This window comes from Lynx rufus, unplaced genomic scaffold, assembly GCF_022079265.1.
Source record: "Lynx rufus isolate CCGP_SWC_20201006 ecotype Redwood Valley unplaced genomic scaffold, mLynRuf1.p SCAF_5, whole genome shotgun sequence".
NCBI lineage: Eukaryota > Metazoa > Chordata > Mammalia > Carnivora > Felidae > Lynx > Lynx rufus.
In genome coordinates this window covers 87,302,577-87,315,705 of record NW_025814867.1, presented here as the reverse complement: position 1 = coordinate 87,315,705, position 13,129 = coordinate 87,302,577, and the positions used below count along the sequence as shown (strand labels likewise).

The 13,129-nt window shown below is 50.8% G+C and overlaps 1 protein-coding gene across 1 annotated transcript in view; it reads right to left on the bottom strand.

The window, feature by feature from the left end:
• Positions 1-13,129, bottom strand: part of MUC4 (mucin 4, cell surface associated) — a 55,625-nt gene that overhangs the window by 11,194 nt on the left and 31,302 nt on the right. Inside the window, exons 2-14 of the mRNA XM_047100432.1 lie at positions 11,291-11,443; positions 9,899-10,032; positions 8,841-9,005; positions 8,431-8,586; positions 7,338-7,468; positions 5,656-5,744; positions 3,516-3,695; positions 3,219-3,344; positions 2,342-2,461; positions 1,754-1,962; positions 1,240-1,330; positions 645-812; positions 18-119 (exon numbers count right to left, since the gene is read on the bottom strand). Of these exons, the coding sequence (XP_046956388.1) occupies positions 18-119; positions 645-812; positions 1,240-1,330; positions 1,754-1,962; positions 2,342-2,461; positions 3,219-3,344; positions 3,516-3,695; positions 5,656-5,744; positions 7,338-7,468; positions 8,431-8,586; positions 8,841-9,005; positions 9,899-10,032; positions 11,291-11,443 (1,824 nt within the window). The remainder of the gene's footprint in view (positions 1-17; positions 120-644; positions 813-1,239; positions 1,331-1,753; positions 1,963-2,341; positions 2,462-3,218; positions 3,345-3,515; positions 3,696-5,655; positions 5,745-7,337; positions 7,469-8,430; positions 8,587-8,840; positions 9,006-9,898; positions 10,033-11,290; positions 11,444-13,129) is intronic.

Here is a 13,129-nt window from a genome sequence, read left to right as displayed (position 1 = left end):
CTCAGGCCCAGACTCACAGGTCATTCCAAATTGATAAAGTTGCCACTCATCGCTTTTGTTGAGAATGGTGGAGCCATTGGGCATCCTGAAGTCATCATCTGGATTGTCGTTCCAGACTCCTGAGGGACAGAGTAGGAGATTGGCCACCCTGGAACTGTGGCTCTCCCCTTCCCTGAGGAGCATCCAACAGGTCACATTCAAGGTGTGAGGGGGAGTAGGGGCCTGGGAAGCCCCTTCCAGTTGTGTCTGTTCTCGGTTCAGTCCTTCCAGAGGAGGGGAGAGGACCAGACCTCATAGCTCACCCCTCAGTCTCAGGGATAGAGGAGGAGAAAATGGAGGAAGAAGGGAGAGGAAGTAGGGGCTGGAGGGAGAGAAAGGGCATCCTCAAAGCCCCCTTGGCTGCCCTAGAATGAGAGCTTTGGGAGAACAAGAAATGAGCCTCAAAGGAAGCTGAAGAGGTCCCTTGCTCCTCCCCACCTCTCTGTGCCCTCAGGGTTCTGTTCCAAGGACGCTGAGAAAGGGAAGCTCAGCCTGGGGTGTCCACAGGCCAGCTGGACGGGGAGCTGCCTGTGGGCTGGGGCCCGTGCTCTTGATGCTACTGCTGCTGCTGCTGCCTCAAAAGCAGAGTCTTGTCTGCTTCTCACCCAGGAGGCCCTCTGTGCTGTTTCGATACTCCTCTGGGAGGCTGCAGGAGGCATGGAGGATGTTGGAAAGGGCGGTCACGGAGATGGTCACGGTCCCATCGAAGCTGGCTGACACGAGGGAGCCATTGCGGGTCATTACAATGCCGGTGGTGTTGAATATCTCCTGGCCTGGGATGTTGAGAGACAGATGAGAAAGAAACCGGCTTTCATACCCTGCAGACCCAAGACTTGGCAGTAGTGAAGGGTCAAGATGTTGAGGGGGAGACTCTGAGAGCAGCTCTGGGGTGTCCTGGGAGTGCCTTTCCCAGGGGCTGAAAGCCACACTCACATGACACCCCCTTCTTCCTGGAGACTGGAGACAGGGACTACTACAGATAAGCCATCACTGCAGAGGAGGGAGAGAAGTGAGAAGAGAAAGCGGTGAAGAAGCTGTTCAGGCACAGCTGCTGAAAGAACAGGGGGTGAAGCAGGGGTGCCAACCCGTCTCCACTGCCCCAGTGCTGCTGTCTCTACATGACGTCCAGGCCCTGGGTGCCCTGCTAAAGCCTGACCCGGGGAAGCAGGACCAAGTGGCTGACAGCTGTCTCCAGCCTACCTTCTGGGTCTTCACGGTTAGTCTCAAATGTCACAGTCTGGTTATTGACCTGCACATGGATTGTGTCATTCGGCTTGAGGAGCCATCGAACCTGGAAGGAAATTGGAGGAGGCCTAAGCCTGAGGTGGGCCAAGAGGCTGAGAAAGGAGGCTTCAGAGAATTTGGACCTGAGCCCCAGAGGAACATGTAGGTGGGTGTGATGATGAGGTTATGTAACTAACATCTTGGGAGTGCTTAGCCCAGGCCAGCCTCTGAGGCCAGATTATCTCATTTAAATCGTACAACAGCCCTGCAGGGTAGGTAGTATTACCCTCATTTTACTACAATGAAACCAAGGCACTGGAAGTTCAGTTGTTTCTTCAGAATCACATGGCTGGTGGAGCCAGGACCCGAATCCCACTGTCTCTGGGGTTGAGTCTCGAACCACTACCCTGGCAGGATGCATCCTCCCTCCCTGCTGCCCTGTTCCCTTCTTCCTTCTTTCTCTTCTCCTCGGCACCCCTGCCTCACTCACTGTGATGGGGTTCAGGCTGCTGGTGTTGTATTTAGCTGCAAAGGCAATGAAGTTGGTGGCCTGGGCTGAGCTGGTCTGGGCAGTGCGGCCCTGCAGCAGGAAGGAGGAGTTTCTGTCCCAGGCCCGGACCAGCAGGAAGTCCCCCAGTCCGTTGAAGGTGTAATTGGCACCATCCAAGGTGGTGATGTGGGGATCCCCAAACATCCAGGCTGAAAAAAGGAGAGACCACACTGACATGGCAGACCAGGGAAGGGTCTGAGATCCCCACCGCCTCCAGGCAGACTCAAGCCTGGGAGGGGTTCACTGAGTGTAGAACCATTCCCGGAAGCCCTCTTGCACTTTTGTGCCCCTACCCAAATTCACATAGACCCATTACCTCCGCCCCCTACCTTCTCACCCCTTCCCCAATGCCAGGTACAAAGCTCCTCTGTTTGCCATTGGCCGCACACTTGAACCATCTGCATCTTCCCTTGTGGCCACAACCCATCCCTGGGAAGCTAGCACTGCCCTGGTCCAGGCCCCAAGAAGCTATGCCTCCCCAGATCCTCTGCCTCAGCCCTGCCCCAAGGCAGGCCCCAGCAGCCTCACCAGGCCTTGGGGGACGGTACCCAGCACAGCCGATGCGGGGCCGCCTCTGCTGGTACAGGGCGCAGAAGGAGGGCTTGTCGTTCCCACGGCAGCACCAGTCCCATGGCTCCAGTTCTTGGTCTGGGGAGAAGAGCAGCGTATTGCTGACAGACAGGGGACCTGCAGAGCCCAGCCAGAAGGTTTGGTAGGGCAGGATGACATGGGCAGCAGGGGCATGGTTTGGGAATCAGGCACACCTCAGGTCAGATCCTGACCCACTCAGTAGCCTCAGGTCATTGACCAGTTACCGTCTCCCTTGCAGGCTTGCTGGAACTGTGCTAACGAGCTTTCTTTCTGAGTCCCCGGGCTCAGAAAGCTCAAGAGTGGGATCATGTGGCTGATGGTCTGGGGGTCATGGAGGCTGCTGTGTTGTCAGGGGCAGGGGGGTGGAAGGGGGAGGATGCACAATACCCTGGTCCTCCAACCCTATGCTCTCTAGCTCCTTTGGAGGGTCTCTGCAGGAGATGACTCCATGTCTTCCCCAAGACTGCCAGCTAATCTGGGTCCAGAGGGACAGGGCCAGACTTGATCCCCTCCCCTTCCCTAGAAAGATGCCTCCATTCTTGTCTGGGGCAATGGGGCCAAGTGAAGATGGGACAAGAGGCACTCAATTATAAATCCCTAGGATGTCAGCTGGAAGGGATGTTGGAAGCTTCCCAACATTACAAGATCAGGAAATCAATGGCCAGAGAGGGGAAGGAGCTGGGAGGGAAGGGGGACAAAAGACTTCTTTCTCTGGGTCCCACTGCTTGGCTTGGTGCCCAGGCCTGGTCTCTGACAGAGAAGAGGAGAGAGCTCCAGAGAAGGTGGGGGTAAGATCTCTGTGGGACACACGTACCAAACTGCCAAGGAGTGCTCACTGTCCAGCCCTGGAGAAGCTCTCCCCAGGGCCCGTAGCTGCAGCACACGCCTCCACGCCAGGAAGAAACACGGCACAGCTGCCTGCTGCCGAGGCCCCACCAGCCTGTGACAAGTGCAGACATACTCAGGCCCAGTGCCTGTGGTGGGGGCAGGGATGCAGGGGGAGGCTCAGGGAGGGACCCTGGAAGGGACAGGTCAGGTATGACCAGAGGGTTGGTGAGTGGGCTTATGGGAGACAGTGGGTGTGCCCCAAAAGACAGGAAGGAGGTATTACCTATGCTGATGGGCTGGAATCGTAAGTCCCACAGTCCCTGCTGCCAGGAGCAAGGGCAGGACACCTGGTTCCAGCCCCATTGGGGCCACTGGGGCTGTCTATTCAACCACTGCAGGCACCTGAGACGGTAGTTGGGCCTTTCTTCCCTGTGTAGCCTATAGACCTGCAGGCCCTGGAGACCTAGAGAAGTACAGGAAAAAGGGGTTATCCCAGCACCTAGGGCCACGAGCTCTGCTTTAGCAACCCAACTCATAACTGCACCTTGTATGCCCCTCCCCCACTCTGGATGGCTCTTCCAGGGACGGGACCCAGTTCAGATTGGCCTCTTTCATGTGACCTCCAAAAACCATTAAAGCTTGAATGTTAGGGGAGAAACCCTAGGACAAGTGCTGGGCAGGGAGGCCCACACCCACTCAGAGCCAGACCCTAGCCCTGACCTTCAGTCCACTGATCCTCTACCCTCCCGTCTGCCACTCTGAGCTCCAACACCTTCCAATCTCCCCAGACCAGTTTCTCCTCATGCATCCTCTACCTCACTAAGTGATGCCACCAGCCACCAGCTCAGACACCTGGCTTTCCCAGACCCTCCCTCTCCCCCTGCGCAGACATGTCAGTGGCCAAAATAGCCAGGACAGAAGGCAGCTGGGGAGCCACAGAGAAGTTGATATGCAAAGCAGGGGCTTACTCCAGCACCATGAGGCTGAGGAGGCTTCCACTGTGCCCAGATGCCATCCTCGGAAAGGAGAAGTAGCTGGGAGAAGAAACCTTGACAGGGGTTTGAATTTAAGTTGACCTTTAACTGTAAGTTACATACTGTGCACTGCAATAGCCATGAGTGAGAAGGGGTTCCAGGATCCAGTAAGACACAACAGGACATAATGTATTAGATTTTGACCCTGTTCCCACATAAAAGAAGAAATTATCAAGATAACTACAATTTGTTAAGGTTTTGAAGAAAATAATTATTGTCTATGATTTTCTATTCATGGATCTTCTCCACAATGGCCTGATATCATGGGAAACAAATCAGATACTCCCTCTAACACACACAAACACACACACACACACACACACACACACACACACACAAGGTCTCAAGTGGATGCATCTTGATAGGAGGGCCCGAATCTCCACAAGATGGCACCCATGATTCCACTTAGCTTCTGTTTACCACAAGTTTGCCACAGAACAAATGGAAGTAGATTTATACTTCATAACCTACATGGCTGATTTCTAATGCTAAAATGTCCTTCATTCTACTCACATTTTGGAAACTATAATTTCTTTCCCTTTGGGGTCGCTGGACAGTATATCGATTCATGTCCCATGGGGACTCCTGATGCTGAAGTACTGGCCCTCTTACTAGAGTGAGAGCTATTTAAGAGCAAACATGGGGGTGCCTGGGTGGCTTAGTCGGTTAAGCGTCTGACTTTGGTTCAGGTCAGGATCTCGCGGTCCGTTAGTTCGAGCACCGCTTTGGGCTCTGGGCTGATGGCTCAGAGCCTGGAGCCTGCTTCAGATTCTGTGTCTCCCTCTCTCTCTGCCCCTCCCCCGTTCATGCTCTGTCTCTCTCTGTGTCAAAAATAAATAAACGTTAAAAAAAATTTTAGAAAAAGAGCAAACATAGTCTTTTTCCTTTTTTTTTCCCCTTCATATTCCTGACTCTTAGCACAGCATCCAGCACACAGTGGGTGCTCAACAAATGATGACTGAAAGAATGTCAGACCTCTAGAACTCCTCTTGGTAGATTCCCTCAAGGGATCTCATCGGGATTCTCATTCCAGCTCCGGGACAGGACACTTGGAGTATCGTCCTCAGTGCCCATTCACATCCCCACCTCCTGCCATGACCCTGTCCTCACTCCCAGGCTCTGGGCCCCACTGAGAGACCTGGGTTTGCCTCATCCCAGGGAAAAGACATATAGCTCCAATTGAGACTGTACTACATGAGGGTGCAGAAGGTACCAGCTGTGCCTTGGGTAGTGCCAAGTCCTGATTACACTTGGGGTCAGATGATGCCGGGGACACCCTTTGGGATGGTGGAGACGCTACAGAGCTGCCTCTCTAGGACTGTCATGACACCTGGAGTTGAGGACAGAGGACTTGAGTCCAGCTCATGTGTGGAGAGGTGGTGCTTTTACCTGAGTTGGAATTCAGGAATTGGTCTGGATGATACTTCTCCCACACTGGCTGGAATGTCAGTGGGCTGTTTTCAAAATACCCATCTCCACTGCAGGCAAAGGAAAGAATTTCAGGTCTCTGTCACTCCCAGGGTCTTTCCTCTCAGTCGGCAAGTTATACATTCATCCAGTCAGTTGGAAAGACAGTCACTCGGTCCAGCTAATTATTAGATATCAGCTTGTCAGTCAGTTATGAAGTCAGTACACCAGTCAGCCAGCATCACTGACTCCCAGCAGCAGGCAGGAGAGGGCAGAGATGGGGGGTGAAGGGTGGGATGACCCTAATCTATTCTACATCTGGTTGCTAACTATAAGAGGTTGGTTATGAGACAGGGGTGTGAAAACAACAGAGTTCAGGCCTCCTTCTGATTAGTTTCCCTTCAACTGGGGATGGGACAGAGGGCTGTGTACATGGTGAGGGCTAAAAGCCAGTCTCTGCATTTAGACAAGCATGGATTCAGTGCCCGATTCCAGCCCTTAGTAACATGGTTGCCATGAGCAAGTTACTTAACCTCTTAGATCTGTAGGTTTTACATTGGTAGGAAAGAGACAACAGTAGCATCCACCTCACAGTATTGTGAGGATTAAATGCTGTAACATCTGTAGATCCCTCAGAACTGAGTGAGGATCTGATGCAATGGGTGTACCACCCTTGGTGTTGAGGCTCACAGCACTGCTCCAGGAAAAGGGAAATCCTAGAGTGGAGTTTGTAGCCTCACTCTGGGTGCATGCCTCAGAGCAGTGACTCCTCACCTTGCTTCCTCTCTGACACAGGTGAGGTGAGGCACGCAGGTGTGACACATACCACGGGCTACTCAGGAGGGTGTGAAATCCCTAGCTACTTGGATAATTCCACTCTTTTCTCTTTTACAGCACATCAGAAAGCAAGTGAAAGCAATGTAATTATAGGGGCAACCCTGAACACGATCTCAGAGAATTTGCAGCAATTACCAGTAGCAAATTACACGTGACCTTCACAATTGATTGCACACACCAGCATCTGGAAATGCTGTGATTGAGAACTGTTGCCAGAGATCGAGTCACCTTCATACAGAGGAATCCACAGCCCCATGCCCCCACTCTCTGTCTTTCCCACTGACCCCCACAAACTGTTGGTGCCTTGGGTGAGGGGCTAATTCTCAGCCCACCAGAAGTCAGGAAGGCAGATTTCAGCTTCAAATGTCTGGGTTCCAGTTCCTTCTTTGCTGCTTCCCAGCTCTGTGACTTTGGGCAATTACTGATCTATTTTTACCTCAGTTTTCTTACTTGCGGAATGGGTAACAAAGAGTATCTCCTTCATGCGGTTTTTGTGATAATCAAATGAATAGTGTAATGAATGTTGGCTGTTACTATTGGGATATTTGAGAAGTCAAGAGAGGTTGTCTAATGTCCATAGATAGCAGAGAAGTCAAAGCTCTGGGAATTATTACAATGTGTGGGGACTGGGATGGGAAAGAGAATGGCCAAGTGAATGGGTATCTTTTAATTTGAAATAGCAAGAAGCAGGAGGCAGAGTAGGTGAGTCAGAAGCAACAGTAAGGAGGCTTCATGCCTGTCCTGGGGGATGGGGGTGGGTGCACAGCAAAATCCCTGCCCTGCACCACTTCCTATTTTCTACTCAGTGCTGACTGTCCGTGTCCTACCTGGAGAAGCCCATGAGGACTGGGTTGCCTGGGCGCTGGGTCACATCCCACTGCATACCACCACTTTGGTAGAGAAACAGGGCGTAGGACCTGCTCCCGTCTGTGGAGAGGATGGCCTGGTAGGTGTTGGTCTGGAGGTTGATTGGAGACAAACATAGGGATGCCTGTGAGAGATCTGGGGTCTCCTTCCTGATGTCCCATCTCACTCCCCACACCCCTGCCCAGGCACCCACATCATCTTTTCCTGGCCTACCCAGAGCAAGTTAGGGATGGTGTAGGGCAGCTTTCACCCTGGGTGTCAAAGCCCCTTCCATGGTGGATTTGCCTGCTTTATGACTTCTGTCCAGGGAGGGGCAATAAAGGGCTCTGGTTTAGGATCCAGTTAGAAGACTGTGTGAGAAAGCCTCAGGCCTCAGAAAGAGTAGCCATGACCCCAGAGAGCTGAGAGAGGCCTATTTAGTTACCCTGGGATATTTTTAAGGACATTGTCCAAATGTCCCCTTAACCTAAATATTGTAGACGGACGACAGCAGGTGAGACTGGAGGTTCTCTGAAGGCAGATGCTAAGCACTGTGCTTGTACAAAGTAGGTAACCAATGAACTTGTTGAACCAATGAAGAAATGAGTGACTTTAGATCACACACAAGGACTATAAGAGCTGAGTCCCCAGAAGGAAGAGCAAGGACACTGTGTGGTGCAACCATTTCCATAGGATGGCCTTGCAGCTGAAAGCCAGAGTTGGAAGTCCAGAAAAACCTCAGTTCCAAGCCTGGTTTTGTCATTTGCCAGCTGGGTGACCTTGAGCAGGTTGCTTAACCTCTCTAACCATCATCTTCCTCATCTCTAAAATGTGGATAATAATATCAGGTTGAGCCATATAAATTGCCAACAGCTGGCAAAAATTCCATTTCCAATGTTTCAACCCAAGGAGTATTAGGTGAGTGCTCAGCAAACAGGGTGGGAGTGAAATGGTGCTATAATCAGCAATGTGTCCTTGAATCAGAGAGGAAGTTAGAAGAATGTCCCCTGCCTAGCACTCTAGGATATCTGGCTTCCAAATGGTTCTCAGGGAGCTATTCATTGGTCCACTCACCCCAAAGGTCCACTGGGCAGGATAGGCAGGGGCACTGACCCATGTGACCTTTAGGGTCCACCTGGCTTTGTAGTTCCGGATGTGTGCGAACTTTTTAATCCAAGACTCCACCTGCCAGACTAGCAGGTTGTGTTCATTATAGAGTGTCTCATATTCCTAGGAAAGGAAGGCAGAAAAGACAAGGAAATGAGGGTACCAACTGCAGGTCTTCTCATGGTTGTGATAGGGTATTCCTGAGTCTGTGTAACAGTCCTGCAGTTTCCTCTCCACCCTCATATTTAAGCATCACTCTCTGCCCACACCGAGCCCAGGCTCTGACAGCAGTAACACTTGCACACCCTCAACATAGCCCTTTGTCTATCCTTGCTGGCTGCTGAGGGATCCCGAATGCTGGAGTCTGAAAGGCTTACCTGGTAAAATATGGTTCCATGGCTGCTGGAAAAATCAGCATCATCCCAGAATGGAGCCACCAGGGCCACAGGGTCCCAGCCTGTGAAGCCTCTAAGGGGAGGATTGGGGTAGGAGAAAATCTGGTACTCTGACTCCGGGAAAATGATCTGGCCATTATCTGTGAACTGGACACAAAGACTCTTCTGATTAGTATTCAAGGAGGGAGTCAGGAAGGAAATGTCCCAGCCTTGGGCAAGCTCCTCAGAAGTGTGACCCCCAAGTTCTGGGTAGAACTTTAGAGATGTCAACAACCTCTACAAGGTCATACATTCATCTCCCCGCCTGCTGGGAGAGCCCACTTTACATAGTTCACACTCAAATGCTCATAACCTGCAGGACACTCCTCTGTTCTAAGTCCTTCCTGACATGGTATGTTTTGCCCTGCTTCAGTGGCTGACCCCACCTATACATGGGCCCATCAGAGAATAGAGACCTCTGGGTGAATCTCCTCAGCCCCATCCTGAAGGTCCATCCACATCAGATGGGGCCAAGAGGATTGCTACTTTCACTCCCATCGCTGTGTTGCCCTATCTTAGCATGTCCTGCCTCAGCTCCCCACACCCGCCCCTGAGAGCTGCAGGGGCCATGACTAGCATTCCAACTCTCTTCCAGAAGCTATGGGGAACTTGGACTGAGGAACCAGGAAATAATTATAGAAAATGTAAACAGCATCAAAAGGTTGTTTCCCAAGTAGAGCTTCCTACTCATTAAAAGGTCCCCTGAAAATAGTGGAGAGCTTACTGGACCCCAAGATCTCTATACTGATGTGAAGACGCTTTTGTCCATGAGGGTAGCGGGAGCCTCGCCTAGTTCCCAGTCTTCCTCAGCTGGCACTGTGACATTAAAGAATGTGAATGCAAACTGAGCCAGTGGCAGGGACACAGTAGGTGCCTAGTAGGTGTTGCTTGTTGCATTCCCCCTTCCTTTCTGCCATGGTCGTTGTCACAGGCCATCTCCTAGCCCTAGAGAGAAAAGCAGGTCACATGTCCTGCCCTTTGGGCTGCAGCTGCAGACTCACATAGAGGTAATCCCGGAGAGAGGAGCCAAGAGGGAAGCCAATCTGGGGCTTGAAGAGTGGTGAGGTGAAGTCCACAGTCCTCCTGACAAACTCCTGATCTCCAACGCTTGGTCCATAGGGAAAGAGGGAAACACCTTGGCCAGTACAAAGAAGAGGAGGAAGTTCTCATGGGCCTTGACTTCTTTAGGGCTGACAGAGAGCTTCCCCAAGCTTCTCCTCCACCCAACTGGGAGCCATCAAAGACTCCTCTCTCCCCGTCGCCACTTGCATTTAACCCATCTCTTCATTTTACCCCTTCAGTGGGTACTCTCATCCATTTCCAAAAAGGTCCTGCTATCAGAATACCAACAAATTATTCCTTCAAGGATTCAAAGATAAAACTCCTCCAATGTTGTGAAGATGAATAATTGAAATACTATTTTGTAGAATGAGACTTATTTCCCAAGATGGTATTTCTCTAGATAAACTGGAAGACCCCCCAAAATTTGTCCTCGGACTCCTTAGAAGTACTTGGGCTCTAGTTTGAGAAACCTTGCCCTAACTATTTCTCAAATGGCTCTCCTCCTTTCTTTCCTGGCAGTCCTCCCCTGGTTTGCTTGGAATACCACAACAGTCTGTATACATCTTTCCTGGCCTCCTCCAAATTCATTCAATGCTCCAACCAACATAGCATCATTCAGAAATACAAATCTAGCCATGTCTTCCTTGGTCCCTCACATGGAAGCCCCATTTCTCAACACTCTTCACTTTGCTTCCAGCGTCCCCAAGTGCTTTGGGATCTCCTCCCTGTGCGACACTGGGACTACTTTTCATGTTTACACCTTTATTCAAGCTGTTCAAGCCTCCTGTCTGCTTGGGACACTTCCCCTTCCCCAACTCCTATTCATTCTTTCCAGGAAGCCTCCTCTTCACCTTAAGCACACCCGAATGCCCCCTAGAGGTCTTCCATTGTGTGTCTAATACCCTGCATTTATTCCTCTAATTGCACCTATCCAGGCATCAGATCTATCTCTTACTGAACAGCACCTTAATCATTTCTCTATTTCCACCTCTTCGCCCAGTGCTATGTACAAAGCCAGCCCTCAATACCCAGCTCTGATGCTGTCTCATTGTCCCCTGTGAGAGCTCACAACCTGAGAGGGTAGTCCATAAGCAAGCAGGCTGAGACTGAGTATTCAGTTACATCACCCTTCTAAAGTGGAGATGGGGAACAGCTGGACTTCCCATGGCCCAGATGAGACAGTAGAGGTATCCACAGAACTGGCTCCCCCAGCTACCCACAAGGGTCCTCACTGGTAGATCCAATCAGGCTGCCACAACTACAGCATCTACATCTAACTCAATCCTCTCCAACCCAATGTAGAGGGGCCCCAGGTCTACAGAATCACTTACCTTTCTTGGGCTTGTTAGGGACTGGGACAGCAGTTGAGTGTTTGCTTGTAGATGTGCTGGGAGTGGATGTTGTAAGGGTCTGGGAGGTTGTTGGTGGTAGTGATGTTGTTGTGCTTCTCTGGCTGCCTGTCCTCAGTGAAGTTGTGATTGCTCCTGGGCATGCAGGGAGAGAAAACTGGAGTGGGTCTTATAGTCGGAAAGTAGCAGAGTCAAAGAGAGTCACAGACCTCAGGAGCTGGAAGAGACAGCTAGAAAGTCTCTTTTATGTCTTTTGGTCATAACCAAATCACTCCATGAACATAAACAATTGTCTACTTGGGACAGAGGGAATGGTGAGCCTGTCACTCACCACACCCCCACTCACCTCATCTTCTTGTGGACCTGTCCTCAATGCCAGCCTGGTAGTGTCAACTCATCATCTCTCTCAAGCACTCTAGGCTGAATTGAGCCAATGGGGCCACTGTAAGAGACCGAGATATTGGAATCCCCACCTACCTGGTGTCTGAGTCTTCACAATGGAACTTGAGGATGCAGTGGATGCTGGGAAAGTTCTGGTAACAGACAGAGGAGCAGAGTGCCCTGTGAATAGAGTGGTGGAGCTCCAGGTGACTGCGGGGCCAGGGGCTGATTGAGAGAATGAAGAGTCACTGGTTGAAGTATAGAAACTTGATATGGTCTGAGCTGTGCCCATATTACCAGAGGAAGTAAAGTCAGAGAAAGCATAGTCTGTGGATGGCTGTAGAGTAGGCAATGGACTCTTAGAATACTTAGACACTGAAGAAGTATCAGGAGTGGTCTTGATTGAAGAATATGTTGTAGGTTGAAATGACAAAGTTGGTATGGATCCAGCAACACTGTTATGATTACTCTTAGAACTCATATACATTGGCCTTGTAGTAGGGTTAGTAGTAGAGGCTACTGTTTGAACAGTTGCAGGATGCTCAGAAATGGGTGAGCTTGACTCACCCACTGAGGAAGTTGGGACTTGCATGGTATTTGTCATGGAGTTACTGACAGAACCCACAGGGGAAATGGTCACTGCAGTCATGTTTTTATGGAGGGCTGAGCTTGGAGCTGTTCTCTGGACTTCACTTGTGACCAAAACTGTAGAAGGAGAATGAGAGGCTACATCACTCAGAGTGGTAGAGACAACAGTAGTCGGCCCTTCAGTTGCCCCAGATAACAAAGTTGGCATTGCTGTTTGGGTTCTGTGGCTGTCTCTGACTGGGTTGGAGATAAGTGTTGTGCTGATGTCTGAAGATGACAGAGTGTGGGCAGTGGTTTTTGGTAACATGTGCACATTTGTTGTAGATGAAGGAGGTGGAGGTGTAACTGTTGAGAAGGTGTCAGTCACCTGGGAGACTGAGCTTATGGCTTCAGATCCTCTGGTGCTTCCTATAATTTGAGTCTGAGCCTTCTGGGAAACAGCTGATATTTCTTGAGAGGTGTTGGGGACAATAATGGACACCAATTCCATGGTTCCTGGAGTAGTGTCATGACTTGCTGCAGAGGACAACAATTCAGTTTTTGATTGAGTTATGTGGTTTTCCCTGGAGAAAGTTGGTGAGAAACTCTTGATCTTATCTGAGGTGGATATTCCTGGGAAAGCATTTCCTAAAGTTGTTTGGCTGCTTGCTGTAGATGAAGAAGCTGTAGCTGTGCCCACCAAGAGGGTGTCTGCCAAAAAGGTGGTATCTGTTACCAAGGAGGCTGGTGTGTTGGTATGTGGTTCTCCAGTGGTCACTGTGCTTTGTGTCTGGTGGGTTTGGGAAATGGCTGATGTGTCAGGTGAGGCACTAGAAGCAGGGGATGTTGATTGTCCTCTTGGGCCTAGTGTTG